Genomic DNA, 18,244 nt, shown 5'->3' with positions numbered 1-18,244 from the left:
GCACTTTGCAGCCAAAAAAAGGGCAAACAGGCTTAAAGTGGAAGCATTTTGTGTATTTAATAACTTCTGGATGCTCCCTGTGTGATTCTCACTTGTTCATTTCTAAAGGCTCGTGGGTACTAAGGGTATGTCAGAGCGTCGTTCGCCCCCTCGATGCAGCACCTTAATTCCACCACCGCTACTCAGTAGAGCATTGTTCCTTGTGAACGCCGCTTTGTTCAACCTTCCCTACTTTTATACCCCCGGAGGCTGTCTTACATTGTTCCCTGCTCAACCTATCAAAGCACAAATATCTACATCAGCGTGATCAGTGAGGTGTGGCGAAAAGCCCAGTGCAGGCCACCGTCTCCGTAGTAACTAAGCTTGACGTCTCTCTATTGAACGAGACTGTTACATGGCGAAGAGTTTTCCAATAATCTGGCTTTCCGTGTGCTCCATTAGAAGGAGAATGGCCTACAAACCTGTCTGTGTTTATCGCCTCTAATGGAAGCCATTGATTTAGTGCTCGTTGGAGTGAGGGTCTACAGGGAGGTCAAGGCCTGCTCAATGTTCAGACCAGGTTGGAGCGCTGCTGGGGTTGAGACCTCGGCTCTGGGTTGCGGTGAACTCTGGGTTTAGGTGAACTCTGGGTTGGGCTTGGAGTTGTGGGTTGAGGTGAGGTAGATTGGGGTGAGTTGTGGGTTGGGGTGAGTTGTGGGTTGGGGTGAACTCTCGGTTGGGGTGAGTTCTGGAATGGGGTGAACTCTGGGTTGGGGTGAATTCTGGAATGACATTTCTGGGTTAGGCCTGGAGTTGTGGGTTGGGGTGGGTTGGGTTGTGATGAGTTCTGTGTTGAGGTTGGAGTTCAAACCTGGCCATGTCCTCTGATTTACAGAAAACAATTGTGTCCCATCACCTCTGAACCTCGCCTACAAATGGTAACTTATCCAATGGCAGGCATGGCTTTGGACAGAAATACACAATTGATGCCCTGGAGTCACAACCACTGGAAACACTGGAAAAGTGTTGATGAACCCAGCCATTCAAATAACCCAACTCACAAATCTGAGTGTCTGCCATTCAATTCTACATAATTAGAAGTGATGCTGTTGGCATGTTCTCTGTCAGCTGTTACCCAATAAACAGTTATATCAAGCTATGCTTCATAAAAGTGCAGGGGGGAGGGGGCTGGGCAGGGAGCACCCCCACATAATGAAACAGACGAGATTAAGTTGTGCGGGGAGAGTTAATTAGCTTTAATTTCCTCTTGCAGTACCTTTAAATTATCTCCAGTTGCTGCTGCCAAATGGCAATTTAAATTGCCCTGTGTGAAAGAACAATTAATGGAATCTATAACCCCCCCCCTCACCCCCTTTTTTAAAGTGCATTTACTTTTGAGCTCACCCACCGGTGGATCTTAGACAGTGGTGTAGCTCCTGTGCCTCTTAATACTGTTTTACACAAATGGTCCAGGTTCTGCAGACTTTCTGGAGATGCAGTGAGAGACAGTTAAAGGTTCTATATGCCCGTCTGTCATCATATGCCAGTTACGGTATGTGGCAGGAATTAAGCCCACCGAGGTCCATTTCGTTCTCCCTGAGATGCAACGCTGTGTGAAATGATAAACTCCATCAACGGTCCCTCGCGATTTATTCCCCTCAGCGGCTACTGAACCAATGATATTCCATTCTGCAGAATCTGTATTCCATGTACCCTCCCGGGCCGGTAAATGCATCGATATGGCTTGGATCTCCCTCTCATGCACCCTCTCCCCCCCACCACACACATTTACCCAACAGCCGAGACAGGGGCTTAAATGATGATTTATACATCTGTTTACTGGCTCTCAGTCGCAGGCTGCTGTGGCTGGGCATCCCTGCAAGGCCTCTCTGTATTGGCCCAAAAGATAGGCCATTACTCTCCTCAACACTCCATTGGCCCCCTTCTGCTCCCACTCAGACTCGGACAAGTCTTCTGCACTATCTGCATCTCTCTACATGTATTTCAAGCATGTATTAGGGAGTCCGATGGCTTAGCGGTGAGGGAGTCGGGCTAGTAATCAGGAGGTTGTCGGATCGATTCCCTGTCGATAGAGGGGAATAGGACAAATCCGCGGATGAAGAGATAGACGGGAGAGAGAGTATGAGTAATACAGAGAGATAGAGTAAGATATGTGGGAGAGAGAATCTTCCCAGAGCATGCTGAAATTCTTGGCGTGACCGGAAAAACCTTCAAATGTGAACCAGCAGTGTCTAAATGACAGGAGACAGGATATGGCACATTCTTCACTCTCTGGTATCTCCTTGAGGAAACACCTGCTTTCCTGCTCATACCTGAAATTCCTCTCTCTCATTCTCTCTCTCTCTCTCTCTTTCTGCCTTACCATGTGGTGCCTTTTGTAAAACATGCCTGTCTACATACCTTGGACAATGAATTCAACTCATTCATTCGGTAATTATTGTGTGAGTCAGATGAACAACCGAATGTGCTGAAGGAATTGTATACCAAACGAGCATGTTTTGTAGTATTTTGAATGAAGCGTTTTAGCATATTTGATTGTACATACATTTCACAATGATCGCAATCAGAACAGTCTTTTCCTTCCTACTTCTCCTATCATGTAATGAGGCGTTGTGATTGGTTATTTTGTGGGGTTGTACAACACAGATGTGTCTGGGGAAGGTTGCAACATGTGTGTGCGCGTGCACGTGTTTGTACTCTTTCAATTGCTACTTCAAAATATCAGTCTGTTGGTCTCAATCTCCTGTTGGGGACTAGTGTTGATCTGAAAGAATGAGGGAACAACAGGCAGACATTGCAACAGGAAACAAGTCAGTGACTAGTATTGAAGGAAAGCATGAAGAAGCGAGGATGAAAGAGCAGCTATACAGGCGGAGCATCTATATTACATTTAGGGTCTATAGAATATCAGCTCTTCTAATGAAAGGAAGATATAATTGACAGTGTTATTGTATTGTTAGTGTATTGTAAACTATTGTAAGGTGTACTTGATGCCCTTCAATATTGCAGAAACTAACAGTATTGTGTAAAAGTCGCATAAATAGTTTTGATATAAATGCTGTCTTATATGTTTATTTTCTGTCTTTTGCATTCGTGTATAAGTAGAAAGATCAGTTATTTTTATATTTTTGTTGTTGCAAGACTGTACAATGCAAATGCAATTTACAGAACATGACAATTGAATAAAAGTTTGTTGATGTTCTGATAGATGACCCTGGTCTGGATGGCTAGTTCCAGCAGCCTCCATTTTAGCAGCAGTCTAAGGCCTCAGGATTAGCTTCTGGCCTACCTACCTCTAGTTGAACTCAATCACGGAGAGCTGTTCAATCCCCCTCTACATCCACCTTTGTGTTTTCGCCATCGCTTGTAGATAAAGAGAGACCAAAAAATATACGTGGGTCAGTGACCTGAAGTGTTCATTATGATGTCCCACATCCATTTCAATTTTTTTTGATAGCTTTTTATAAAAAAGCTATTGAGCTGAGAGGTATGTCTACCAGTGTCGTTCAGAGTTACCGTCCCCACCTAAAATGCAAACAAAATACAACAACAGAAATCAGAGAGCGCAAAATCTATCTCAAATCAACTCTTTAGGTGGTGGAATGGCACTTTATGATTGTTTTCTTTCTTTACGCTTTTACTAACACACTTATGTCCCAAGAATACACTGGGATATCAGTCAATAATATTAGCATTCAGATCAAATTGCAGTTCAGAAAGTTTAGTACAACAATGCACATTTTTGGTATGAATGTGTATATTATTTCAGGTGGCTAAGAGGCTGGGACTCAGGCTAGTAATCAGAAGTTTGCCGGTTCGATTCCCGGCTGCGAATGACGTTGTGTCCTAGGGCAAGGCACTTCACCCTACTTGCCTCGGGGAGAATGTCCCTGTACTTACTGTAAGTTGCTCTGGATAAGAGCGTCTGCTAAATGACTAAATGTAAAAGTAAATATTTGAGTGATTAACTTTTCTCTGTGTCTGGGAAACAGAGAGAAGGTCTTGATAGCACTGCAAAACTTGACTAAACAAACATCCTTCAGGTGCTCACGTCAGAGTCAGTACTGATAACGGCCGAGGAGCAAAGGCTATCTAAGGGGGAAAAACAGACAGCCGCCTGACTCTGTTTAGGTTTCACTGCTCCTAGTGTGTCCTCTGCATGGTGCAATAGGGCTCCATTTACACACACATACACACACACACACACACACACACACTGCTGCCCACTGGACATGAAGGTGTCTGCTTGGAGAGCGAGGGAAACACACACACACACAAGAGCAGGCAGCCATGACGACCACAGAGATAATCGATAAGGCAGGGGTGTTATGACATCAACAGTTGCCGTAGCAACAGAGCTGGGGAGCAGACGGTGGAGGGTTATCAGTGTGGCGGGAAAGAGAGGTTGCCAGACACGCCAGACTGTGTGTGTGTGTACCTGTGTGTGTGTGTGTGTGTACCTGTGTGTGTGTTTGTGTGTGTGTGTGTGTGTGTACCTGTGTGTGTGTACCTGTGTGTGTACCTGTGTGTGTGTGTGTACCTGTGTGTGTGTTTGTGTGTGTACCTGCGTGTGTGTACCTGTGTGTGTACCTGTGTGTGTGTGTACCTGTGTGTGTGTTTGTGTGTGTACCTGTGTGTGTGTGTACCCGTGTGTGTGAATTTAATGCAGGAGACCCTGTTGCTATACCCCACAAGTCACAAAACCCATAAAAAGTATGTGAAAGAGTTTGAGTGGTGTGGTCTTTTCAGACTTCAGTTGACATTGCAGTGTATAAATGGTGGGGTATAGTTACACCAGCACATCCTTATGTGACATCTTACGATCTGAGACTGTCGACAACTATTGAACCGATTTACATTAGCTGAGCTAGCATTCTCCTGAGTAGCATTACTAAATTAATTCAGTGCTATGCCAATTCATTTGGAACATATTGAAAGGACAGCCAATTGAGATGTAACATCTAATTTTCAAGGGGGGCCTATTGACACAAATACATAATTATATATAACACACAGACGCCTTTAGCTATCAAGAATCAAGGGATAAATAATAGAATAGAAATGTCCCTACGTTCTGTGATGGACCCCTCACACCTCACAGAAGATTTCTTTTAGAGCTACTATGTTCACATTTTTCTCAGACACTTTGGCTGATGACTTATTTATTGTGTCAAAGTCAGGTCAAATAGATTTGTTGTCATGTACACAGTCGAACACAAGTTCATTCTGGATAGTGACATTCTTGGGATCTGGCAAGCAATAGTCATATTGTGGCATAACAAGGAAGGATATTTTAATTAAAAACACTGGCAGCAAGAAGAACAAAAAAGAAATCTAACTAAAATGATGTTATGGCAGTAGAAGAAGTAATAAAACATTTTGATGACGCAAGAATCATAAAACTAGCACTTAGAGATTAGTAGTAAAAAAGAAACATTTATAAAAACAGCAAATAGCAAAATATATCAGAAAAATTGCAAATGTAGAAAGAAAGGCAAAAGTAATAAGAATATAAAGCCTACGGTACCGGTGGATATATACATTCAGTTAAAGTGACTATAGTAAACATTGAGGTGATTATTGGATAAATGGTCACATAGAAACAGGAAATGATACAGTCATTAAGAATGCTCTCAATAAAGCACCTGTAGACGTTGGTGAGAGCCAAACTTCTTGAATCTCCTCAGTAGGTTTAGGCATTTTTGGCCAGTTTTCACTGCTGTGTCTGATTGCCTGGACCAGGAGAGGTACTCATTGCGAATTGAAGGGGGTCCGAGGTGTAGGGGGGGAGGAGAGCAGAAGTGAGATCTGACTAATCACTCCAAGATCTGCATGATGGTGGAGGTCAGTACTACACAGCGACATTCAGACATGGGATAGAAGGTTTGTTCAGTGCAGGGACAATGGTTTTCTGTTTGAAGCAGGAGAGGACTGCAGACGGGTTCAGGGAGAGGTTGAACATAGAGGTGAATGCCTCTGATAGATGGTCCATGCACGCCCTGAGGACGCGGGCCATCTGGCCCCTAGTGATTTCCGAGAATGTACTCTTTTCAGTGCTGTCGTCATGCCAACCATAGTCCTGGTCCTCAACTCGATACTATGACGTTGCTCATCTCAAACCGTGCGTAGGAGGGAAGAGAGGCGGTGGGCTGGGCATCCAGACTCCAGCTTGCTCCTCCAGACTCGGTCAGCGTCTCTGATGGCTCGGTGGACTTGCTCAAGGCTTCCAGGTCACCAGAGCTATCGACAGAGCGCCATGCTGCGAGCTTGGCACGGGCATCGCCATTAAGCCTGGGGCTTTTGGTTGGGGAAAGTCCCGACTTTGACTTTTCTCGGTCTTCAAAGAGTGTCATCAAAGCACCTTGTTTAAGTGTTACTACGGTAACTCAAACGTATCATCCACAACTCAAAAGCCTTCTTCCCAGGGGTGCCGGGTGTGTCTGCACTGAGGGACGAGAGGGTATTTAAAGCAGGTGAACTCTCTCAAATGAGCCGTAGAGCTGAGTGGCGTGCAGCTCTCAGCGTTTCCCCCTGTAGCCGCCTCCTCCACAGCCGGCTCGATGAAGTGGAGCACCGACTCTGCGAGCGCCACGTGACCGACGTGACGGGGGTGTACCTCTGTGCGTTTACTCAGCTCTGGCACGCGCAAGGCCATCTTGAAAGGAGCTCGATGGTGTTCTCTGTGCCCATGCAGGGCAGTGCCAGTGCGGCCAGTGTACCTGCCACCCACCAGGAGACAGCCGAGTTCACGGGAAGAACTGTGAGTGTGACGACCGCCAGTGTGAAGACGTCAACGGGGATGTGTGTGGAGGTGAGGATGCACACGTGCACAGACACACCCTCACCACTCTCTGTGTGTCTGTCTGTGTCTGTCTCTCTATCTGTCTGTCTGTCTGTCTGTCTGTGTGTCTATCTGTGTGTCTGTCTGTCTGTCTGTCTGTCTGTCTGTCTGTCTCTCTATCTGTGTGTCTGTGTGTCTGTCTGTGTCTGTCTCTCTATCTGTGTGTCTGTGTGTCTGTCTGTGTGTCTGTCTGTGTGTCTGTCTGTCTGTCTGTCTGTCTGTCTGTCTGTGTCTGTCTCTCTATCTGTGTGTCTGTGTGTCTGTCTGTCTGTCTGTCTGTCTGTCTGTCTGTCTGTGTCTGTCTGTGTCTGTCTGTGTCTGTCTGTCTGTCTCTCTATCTGTGTGTCTGTGTGTCTGTCTGTGTCTGTCTGTCTGTCTGTCTGCTCGGTACTAGAAAAGGAGTGCGTCATGCCCTGAATATCATCTAAAGTGAGGACTGGGGGTTGCTTGGAAGTTACTGAATTATACATAATAACCTCATGTAGATGTGCCTGTGTTTCTTTAAACTGTCAGAGTTCAGGACAACGATGGATTTCCATGGAGAGTGGGTGTAGTGTAATGCAAAGTAGAGCTTCTGCTAAAAATTATAAAGAAAATCTCTGTAGATTGATTAAGGCTTGAACTATGACTGCATTTTCAATAAAAAACAGTGTTTGACCGAAATCGGATTGTCCAGTATAATATCAAATTGACAACATAATGTATTAGCTTAAGTTAAGTACTTTTTAACAGATGTTTCATTACCTTTCCCACCGTACAAATGAAACGAGCACCAAACAGAGTAATATTTCTCTCTGACTTCGTCTGTATTTTCATACGGCCCACTTAAAGATGGCCACTAAGAGAAATGTAAAACGAGGCAGAAAATATTCAAGGGACTAAACCTATAGAAATAGGAGGCAGAAACAACATTTTTAGTTGAGTCATGCACATTGTTGTTTTGGTGAAAAGAAATGAAAGATTTACTTGATTAGTAGTCCAAGCCCCCACCACATCTGTTACACTAGTCCTCTCTTCATCCTGTGGCTGAAGATTGGTGGACAGAGATCAATCAAACATCACAGACAGATTTCAACACAACAGTTAGCTTTAGTTTTCATGCTGTCCTTCAGACAGCTCACGTTACAGTAAAGAGTATCACAGTCTGGATAACACACACACAAATACAGATCCAAATACCCATCTGAACTCCAATACTGTGGAGAATAGGCTTACTGGCTTTAGAGACGCGGGTTTTTAATTTCAGTAAGTGAAGCGGCCAATAGGACTGGGTTGTCGGTGACAGAGGAAATTCTTAAATATAATAGTGGATTGGAGTCAGATGACTGAGCGGTGAGGGAGTCAGGCTACTAATCAGAAGGTTGCCGGATTGATTCCCCGCCGTGCCAAATTATGTTATGTCCTTGGGCAAGGCACTTCACACTACTTGCCTCAGGGGTAATGTCCCCGTACTTACTGTCAGTCGCTCTGGATAAGAGCGTCTACTAAATGTAAATGTAAATAGAACAGAGAGCAGGAGTGACGAGTAAGAAGGGCAGTACAGGGTTAGAATGGACCATTTTAGGCTGACAGCCCGGACATCCAGGGTGCAATGTCAGATGAGATGTCTGTTTTGGCAGGTGATCCAGCGTGGTCCTGCCCCAGACCTTGACACCTGCACCAGAAGGGGGCCTTTACTCCTCTCTCTCCCCTGGAATAGAGACACATTCAGTTAAGGGCCAAAAAGGATGCTTAAACACGTGTTCACACTCCAGTGGTTGAGCGTCTGTGTGTTTTCGTGTGTGCAGGGGCGCCGCCAGGAATTTTGTGTCCCATGAAAAAGAAAATATATATTTATATTTTTTGATGATTTCTATTTGTTTTTCTATTTTTGGGGGCCCTTGTCAGTCAGGGGCCCTTAGAATTGTCCTAGCTTCCTCCCCCCCCCCCCCCCCCTATACGGCGCCCCTGCGTGTGTGCTTGTTTTGTGAGCACGAGCAGTGCTACTGTAACTGTCCGTCTGTGTGGGACACTTACTGGGAGTAGGGGGAACCCTCCTGAAAGACTTGAGCTGGGGTGAAGTTCAGCATCTCCATCAAAATAGAGATGGAACACGACTTGTTTACAGCATTTCAACGGTGCTCTACCTCTTTCCACATCGCTGTATGTCCTCCTTATGCACACTTTCAAACAGTCACATACTTATAATCACACACTTACAAACTCTTGAAGGTGCCATCCCTCTCCCTGTCTTTCTCCCCCTCTCTCACACAAACATAAATGTCCCCATCCCCCCCTTGAGAGGTTGTGTAAGGTGTGTGTTGGTGTGCTGTGCCTTTCTCAAGCAGTGGTGCATTGCAGCAACCTCTTTCCTTTCAGGCGATGCAGTATTAATGTGAGTGCTCTGCTGGGCCTCATTGAATTAGGATAAGCAGAGACAACACCAGAAGGGGCTCTCAGGGCTTAACTGTCTCACCTGCTCAGACACATATGTACAGTACACACGCACACACGCATGTGAATCATGTTCACGCACACACACACCAGGGCTGCAGAACACTCCTGCCTGGGCCACTGGGCAGTCCGACACAAGTTGCAGAAGCAACTCTGCTTTCGTTTGTTTTTCTCCTATTCCTTTTCTCTCTTCATCTCTACTTCTCTCTGCCACACCAACGGTCCAGGTATACACTTTGGTTGAGTGGTTGCGTGCCTGTGCATGTGTGTGTGTGCGTGTGTGTGTGTGTATCTGTATGTGTATGTGTGTGTGCTGTGAAAGACAGGTGCAGTGTAATTGAAATGACTCAGGTTCTGCTCCTCCGAAGCAATTAACTCCTCCCCCCCAGACAAGCTGATTGGAGCAGCCATGCGTGTCCTGGCATTCAGTTGCTCTCACACTGCACAGCTTAACACCAACTGTGACTAACCCAGCCCTACGCTACCGTCTCCCATCCAAGTCACAGCACAGGGAAGAAGCTAGTGAAGACATGCAGGACTTGAAGACTAATTCTTAGTCTAAATGTAACTGTGCAGCTTTGATTATACTAGTTCCACATTGGATTCATAGTATATCAAATCACATTTTTAGTTGTATACCCCTTTTTACAAGCAATGTCACAGAGGGCTTAACAAATGTCCATAGAACTGCACTTGAACTAACCTTAACCCTCAAAGAAGACAAGGAAAAACTCCCAGGAAAACTCAAGAAACCTTAGGAGGAGCAGTTCAGAGAGGGATCCCCTCCTCCAGAGATTTTAAACAAAATATCTTTCCTGAATGAAAGACTTTTGATCATCCACTGATTGCATCTCTTCAGCAAGACGTGTGTGTTCAAAGTTTTGTGGTGCTGTAGGCCACTTAAAATTACCTGGAGACTGGCCACTTTTTTAACCAATTAGAAGGGCCTGTCTTTGGTGTTTGAGCTTGATGGGGAGTAGGAGCCGTTAACGAGCTAAAAGAGTTTTAGCTAATACTTAGCCTGAGGTAAATGACTCAAGTAGAAATGTTTGTGTGTCCAGTTCTGAGAGTTTGAGCAGCAGACGATGAAGTTGGTGAACACAACGTTTGCAAATGATTTGGTTTGTTCAAAAACCATGTGCATGACTAAGTTAACCCTCACCAAGCCTACCATGACTAGGTTAACCCTCACCAGACCTACCATGACTAGGTTCACCCTCACCAGACCTACGATGACTAGGTTTACCTTCACCGGACCTACCATGATTAGATTCACCCTCACCAGACCAACCATGACTAGGATAACCCTCACCAGACCTACCATGACTAGGTTCACCCTCACCAGACCTACCATGACTAGGTTTACCTTCACCGGACCTACCATGATTAGATTCACCCTCACCAGGCCTACCATGACTAAGGTAGCCCTCACCAGACCTACCATGACTAGGTTAAACCTCACCAGACCTACCATGACTAGGTTAACCTTCACCAGACCTTCCATGACTAAGGTAGCCCTCACCAGACCTATCATGACAAGGTTCACCCTCACCAGACCTATCATGACTAAGGTAGCCCTCACCAGACCTACCATGACTAGGTTCACCCTCACTAGACCTACCATGACTAGGTTCACCCTCACCAGACCTACCATGACTAGGTTCACCTTCACCAGACCTATCATGACAAGGTTCACCCTCACCAGACCTATCATGACTAGGTTCACCCTCACCAGACCTACCATGACTAGGTTCACCCTCACTAGACCTACCATGACTAAGGTAGCCCTCACCAGACCTATCATGACAAGGTTCACCCTCACCAGACCTATCATGACTAAGGTAGCCCTCACCAGACCTATCATGACTAGGTTCACCCTCACTAGACCTACCATGACTAAGGTAACCCTCACCAGACCTACCATGACTAGGTTAACCCTCACCAGACCTACCATGACTAGGTTCACCCTGACCAGACCTACCAGACTGGTGCTATAATCTTTAAATCCTGATAGTGGGGTGGTTGGTTCTTAGCAGGTTAGCCCTGACAGAATCTACCCTGACTAAACTAACAATGACTAGATCCAATCTAACCACATTTACCATCACTAGATCCATACAGACCAAATTAAGCACAATATGTAATTTAACGACGTAAAGTCGTTAAAGTAACCATAACTAGACCAAATGAAAAATGAAATACAACTAGATCAATCAATTATTTTTGCCTTGACGAGGTTTAACACACTGACAAGTTGAACCTTGGGGATGTGCCCTGCTTTCGTCCCTGACTGGTTTAACCTGTCGTTGTCTCCATCTCCTCCAGGTCATGGCTTCTGCTCATGTGGCAGATGTATCTGCAGCGACGGCTGGTTTGGGAAGCTCTGTCAGTTCCCCCGCACCTGCGATATGACAGACGCCCAGAGCAAGGAGCTGTGTGAAACTGCAGATGGCGTCATGTGCAACGGGAAAGGTTACTACATTGGGGCGCTGTACATTATTTAAAGTTCATATTATATAAGTAGCAAATTATCATCTTTTGATCCTTTTTTCAGTAATGTCCTATAGAGGCTCTAGACAGAATATTTCTGTATTTTATAAATTCAGTTAATAAATTATTAATAAGATATATAACATAACCGACTTAGTTAATGCATTTTATAGTCTGTATACATGTAAGGTTTACACATTTCTAAGGGCATTACTTCTTGGATTTATTCCTCGCTGATGATCAGGGTTCTCCCTGTGATTAACTGCCAGTAGGTGGGTTGAGAGACAGCAGGGAAGGTAGGGCTGGGCATCAGCTGCAGACAGCAAATGAAGAAGAGCATGTTCATTCTCTCTGCTCCGCTGCACTTAGACGTACGCTGAAGAATAATCTCTTCCTCTCTTCTCCTCTCCTCTGCCCTGCCCTTCCCTCTTTTCTGGATTTCCAGTGTCTGCAACGACACTCGGACATGTGCGCTCTTTTCTGCCTAACAAAAAGGCTGAACCTCATTACTCTGGCCTGCCGAAAGCCTAGCTCATGTCAGCACAGTCAACTAAAGCCTGACATGTAAAACTGTCAGGATTTCTTCTTCAGTTGGAGGTTTTTCAAACTTGTGTTTGTTTGCCTGTGTGTGTGTGTGTGTGTGTTTACCTCCAGGATCCTGTCACTGTGGACGGTGTATCTGCTCTCCACAGGACTGGTGGGTGTCTGGGGAGTACTGCGAGTGTGATGACAGAGAGTGTGACAAGCATGATGGCCTTATCTGCACAGGTACGGAACATCCGTTTGCACACAAACATACATACTGTGCATGTAGTACATAAACCCACAAATGTATCAAAAGGGAACACACACCGGTATCCAGTGTCAGGACTGGGAGAGAAGTGAGGGGAGAAAAAAAAAGAGACCACAGCGAGATAAGAGGAGACCTCTTCCTTCCCTTAGATCTCTCCACTCCACACAACTGTCTCCGTTGTATTCCTTCCCCTTTGCTGTAGAAATCACAACACTGTGTTTATCATTCAGTATGGCCCCAGGCACCTGGTCCCGACAACGTTCAGACATCTGTTCGGAAGTTCCTGTTTTATTGCCCCATCACTCAAATGTCAGCAGTTGTGTCACTCCAAAGAGCATCTCTGGTGCAGAACCGAACCAAACATTAATTTAAAAGCAGGAAAACAAAGAGAAAGTATAAATATGTCTGTTAAATGTCGCCGATTAGCATATTAATAATTAGGGCATATGTCATAATTACCATATTCATGAGGATTATTGTAATTGTGGTTTCTCACATTTGACGAGGAAAAGTCAGTTCTGGAGGGCGAGAGAGGGAATATGCAGATGAAATATTGTGTTTCCCTCCACCCCCTCCCAAGGTACAGTAGCAGTAATGCACACAACCTTTAATTGTAATGATGCAAACATTTGTCTGCTGAGTTCGTTAAGGATTTATTCTGCTTTGGGGAATTTCATGCATTCCTCAAAGCAGATGATTCTAATTACACATACAATTGATGAGTGATGTGGAAAATTCAATGTATTAGAAATGCCTGCTGGTTCATTCCATGCACCAAAGATGATCGTTTTGGCACTGAATTGATGGAAAATTATACTCCAAAGGAATACACAATTTCTACTATCACTCACCATCAAAAATTGTTTTGTGTGTTTGACAACATTGACTTCTTAGGTTGTGAAAACGAAATACATGTATGGTCAACTAGCTCCTAAAACATCTTCATTTAGTGGATAGTGCTAGTCAACTTCAGTCAATCCTGAAAAGAATAATTCATTTTTGTATACAGTAATTTATTTACTTTTAACTTTAGTGTGATGTACTATATTGTCTCCCACATTAAATTCAAATGTGATATTATCTGAAGTATAAAGGAGACTTTGTACTAAACACATACCTTTTCTCTTTACTCTTACTGGTTAAGAAATGTTGCAGTGCAGTAAACACACGTCCAGCCTAGCCCAGTGGTGAGTGTGCTCTGCTAGATGAGGGGCTGTGTCAGGTCTGCAACAGGTCTCTATCAGCAAATTGCGGTGGAACCTCCACACTGTGGAACTACACTGGGTGACACCTTAAACTGTCATAATCAAGGTTTAATCTGTGCGATAAGGGACAGAGTTTATTGGGAGCACAGCATTACTGTAGCTTGGTTTTAGACCCCACTGTGGAGCTCTGCATTGGGGACCAGTGTAGGGAGTGCCAGAGGCTGGCTCTAGACCCCACTGTGGAGCTCTGCATGGGGGACCAGTGTAGGGAGTACCAGAGGCTGGCTCTAGACCCCACTGTGGAGCTCTGCATGGGGGACCAGTGTAGGGAGTGCCAGAGGCTGGCTCTAGGTCCCACTGTGGAGCTCTGCATGGGGGACCAGTGTAGGGAGTGCCAGAGGCTGGCTCTAGGTCCCACTGTGGAGCTCTGCATGGGGGACCAGTGTAGGGAGTGCCAGAGGCTGGCTCTAGACCCCACTGTGGAGCTCTGTCAGGGGACCAGGGTGTGTAGAGTGGCATCTTATTAAAGGTCTGCCATGATGAAGCCGTTCTCTCAATTCACAGTTCCTCCCCTCACCTTTGCTTGCAGGGAATGGAGTCTGCAACTGCGGCAACTGTGACTGCTGGGATGGCTGGACAGGCAACGCATGTGAGATCTGGGTAGGGGCCGAGTACTGACACAGGGGACTGTCGCAATCACAGACTGTGCTGCCTGAGAAAAAGGGAGCAAGAAAGGATGCTGGCCCTCCCTGGGTAGGAGAGGATGGAGGGAACGATGAAGTGGAGAAGAAAAGAGAAGCTTAAGCCAAAAATGGGATGTAATTCTTCATTCAGATATCTGCATATCACTTTGTATAACAGCATTCATTGTACTGGTTACAAATTATTGTCATCAAAACTGTGTTTTTTATGCAAGAAAAACAACTGTGGAAGCCAAAAAGCTGTTTTTCTGTTTAAAACACATTACAATGTAACCCTTTATATGTTTCCAATACAACTATATGTATGAAAATGTGTTTATATAGGAATGCGTACATATTCCAGAAAGCTACATATTATAAGATGCAGGTACATTAAAATAATCCAAACGTTAAAATAAAAAGGAAAATGTTTTATTATCAATACAATTGTTCTAACTGTCGTTTGTGTGGATGGTAATGTTTTGGAGTTTTCTGGGCAACTTTATATTTTTTGCTAAAGGTCCGCCACCACAAACTGGACTCAAGGTAAACCCTGCTCGCAAGACAGGAGTGTCTTTTTTTTAAGCTTTTTTTGTCTTAATTTTTTCTTTTTAATAATAAAACATTGAATGTGCCGCAGGAGACACCATTTTGCATGAAAAACAAGGCAAGGGATTCTAACCGTGGCCTAGGGTTTTTAAATCTAGCATTACATGACATAACTGATGGGCATACTTGCAATGGTACATATTTTAAAATAAATAATTTTCTGTAGTGACTATTTCATTTCCCGTGTATCAAAACAAGCCAAACACTACTATCACACCCATGTAAACCTCCAGATACATGAATTCCCCACCCCCCTCTTAGAATCCATTGAAGGGAAATGGTTAAATGTGAAGGTAGACTGAAAGAGAATAGACCTCGGGGGTGGCATGCTGTATGTCACACATCACTGTGAAAGCTGCCTCAGAGATCTGATATGAGCCACAATGACGTTAGAACCCAGCCCTGCCCGACTGCTAGGACCTCATAAAGAGCATTCTACTTTGGCCTTTTTCATGCTTTTCACTTGCTAGCCAACCTCTCTGTTTTAGTTTTCCCATCCAAATGATGGCTGCAATAATATACTGCACATTATATTGCATTAAGTATGTTACCGACATAACAGTACACCTTTATATAAATATTTTATTCAATATGTTGTATATATGTATACAACCAAACACAAACTGTACAGTGCAGACAAACTCGTTGCATATATGTATGTAAAATTAGCGGTACATACCAACAGTTCTTGACACACATAGCCTACTACATGCACAGTATCTCAATGCCATCCTCCCCCCATGCAACAGATGAGACAACATACCAAAACAGAGGCTGAAAAAACCCAGAAACACAGATAAACATAGATCCTTGCTTCTGCTAGAATGTTCTCCTTACACAAAATCCACTGAGAAACAGGAAAACAAGCTAAATGTTCTATGGCAACTGAAGGACCAGGGAAACAACATCACACATACAAGATGATTCAAACGAACGAATGAACAGAGATACAACATGGTGGCCAGACAGCTCCAACAGAAATGTACAATTACATCAGTCATTTACAAAAATAAAGTAATCCTTTAACAAACCAGTCAACTGGTCTGCATGGCCCTGGTTGCCTGGGCTATGGAGTTCATCAAGTGGAGAATGATGTCAAAATAAGTTTAATTTGGAAGAGGGACACCAGCCCTAAATAGAACAGAAAGAATGTTTAAACTCCTTTGTAAATAGTTATTAATTGTCATAATAGCATTAAAATAGCTTTGTACAGTCACATCTTTAAGTTGAAATAATGTGCTTCATCCCAAAGTAAAAAATAAAAGCTCATAATGCCAATAGATTCTTGATTAACCATGAAATAAATGTTTAAATATATTTGCCATTTAGTAGCATACGGTAGCATTAGTCTACTTAACATTCTAAATCTTACCTACTATTAGGAAAATCAACAAAGCAAGACAAACTAGTTTAAATATGTCAATAGATTTAGATAAACCTTGATAAATTGCCAACAGTTATGATAAAATGAAAACAAAAAGCATAGTGATGTTCTAGATTATGAGTTTGTGTGCCTACAAACATGCTCCCTTTAACTCCAAGCCTGACTTGTCACTTATCAGATGTCTGAACCAAACTTCTCCCGAAAAGTTTGCTTTGTGGAAATACATGCACGTGAACAGAATTTATCCCTTCACGACAAAGAACAAATAATCAGTCATCATCCATGACCTTACATACTTTTCAGAAGGCCAGCAGAGAATCAAAGTGATTCTTTTGGTGAGGGAGGACCATACAGTGAGTTCACAGAGAGACAAAAAATAAAATAAGATTCTGAATAAGACCCACCCCCCCCCTCCATTTTTTTTTTTCTTTCTGGGATGCAAATACTTTGGTCATAGAAGTGTCAGGAATTTAAAGAGCTGGACGTGGTGTTGACTTGACGATGCTACTGGTTTTTCTTCTGGAGGTGTGGGTGGCAGAGGCACCTTGAGCCCAGTGGGGACTGGGGGACTATGTTTTTGCATGCCAGGGTCAAGGGTCAAGGTCTTAAACAGGCACATGACAGTCCTGGATGAGCAGTGCTGGACCCTTCATGCTAAACTAGGAGAAAATCCTTTCATAAAATCTCAATAAATAAAAAAGTCATGTTTTTATATGTATTTATATACATATACATATATACACACATATATATTTATATATATAAATAATCATATTTTTTTATACAATGAAAATGTTACATCATATAAGCCTCCCCTCGCCTTACTGCTGCAAGAATATAACACAATATTAACCTTGCCCATGCTTTAGTTTGCCGGACCAATGTGGATGCAGCCAGTATAGATGGCATCTACTCATTTTCAGCCATGCTTCACTTCAACCTATAGTAGATGTTTATCTAAAATGGCTGCCGCAGCCTGGGTTAGCTTAGTCCATGGTTTGGAGGAGTCAATGAATGCTGGACAGAGACCTACAAGGCCTAGAGATATTCCTAGAGCCCACGCTCCGGAATCATTAACGATTAAAGAAGAAAAAAAAACTTCCTGTTCAACCAGAGTAGGCGGAGCTAACCGCCAGTGGGATAAGATAGTGATATGTATACACCACTCATTATAGTGCTCTCCCACACGTGAGCATCTGTGTGTGTGTGTGTGTGTGTGTGTGTGAGTAGGTGTCTCACGTTGATTGCAGTGGGGGTAATTAGCACTTCATCAGCTATGATTGCGGGAGCTATCTTTCAGCCTCCAGTGTTTTTTATCAAGCTGTAGAAAAGCACAACTCAGCCTGAGATGCTTACTCTAGCCTCCCCAACGACGCTGTGTGTGTGTGCGTGTGTGTGTGTGTGTGCATGTGTGTGTGTGTGTGCGTGCATGCAGTTGTGTACATGTGTGGAATAATAAGATCGACTATTTTACATGTGTTTGCTTGATGTTGATTATACCTTGTTGGCGTGAATGCGAATGTGTATTACAAAATCACACTTTGCGCCTGTAAAATCTCTTGTTTTTTTTTGTTTTTTCCTCGGTACTTGACAAAGAGAAAAGTGTGAGAATAGAGATAGAAAGAGAACGAGACGGGAACATACTCATAAAAAATAGAGGATGACAGTCCAAGTATTGACTCTATCTGTACAGTATATCGGGCCCGGAGTGAAGCTGGTGCCCTGTGGTATAGAAAAGAGATGAGGAGGCCCAGGGGGGTCTGGAGATGAGGAGGCCCAGGGGGGTCTGGAGATGAGGAGGCCCAGGGG

The 18,244-nt window shown here is 44.0% G+C and overlaps 1 protein-coding gene across 1 annotated transcript in view; it reads left to right on the top strand.

Moving 5' to 3' along the window:
* itgbl1 (integrin, beta-like 1) overlaps positions 1 to 15,216 on the top strand; it is a 33,029-nt gene extending 17,813 nt beyond the window's left edge. The window contains exons 8-11 of the mRNA XM_084688920.1: positions 6,695 to 6,811; positions 11,600 to 11,746; positions 12,419 to 12,532; positions 14,352 to 15,216. Coding sequence (XP_084545046.1) covers positions 6,695 to 6,811; positions 11,600 to 11,746; positions 12,419 to 12,532; positions 14,352 to 14,440 — 467 coding nt within the window. The 3' untranslated portion in view covers positions 14,441 to 15,216. The remainder of the gene's footprint in view (positions 1 to 6,694; positions 6,812 to 11,599; positions 11,747 to 12,418; positions 12,533 to 14,351) is intronic.
* Positions 15,217 to 18,244: the final 3,028 nt, after the last annotated feature.

The sequence above is a fragment of the Hypomesus nipponensis genome, chromosome 23, assembly GCF_054491055.1.
Source record: "Hypomesus nipponensis isolate SF chromosome 23, ASM5449105v1, whole genome shotgun sequence".
In the NCBI taxonomy this organism is placed as follows: domain Eukaryota; kingdom Metazoa; phylum Chordata; class Actinopteri; order Osmeriformes; family Osmeridae; genus Hypomesus; species Hypomesus nipponensis.
The sequence above is the reverse complement of the archived record's forward strand: the minus strand, read 5'-3'. Positions and strand labels throughout refer to the sequence as shown.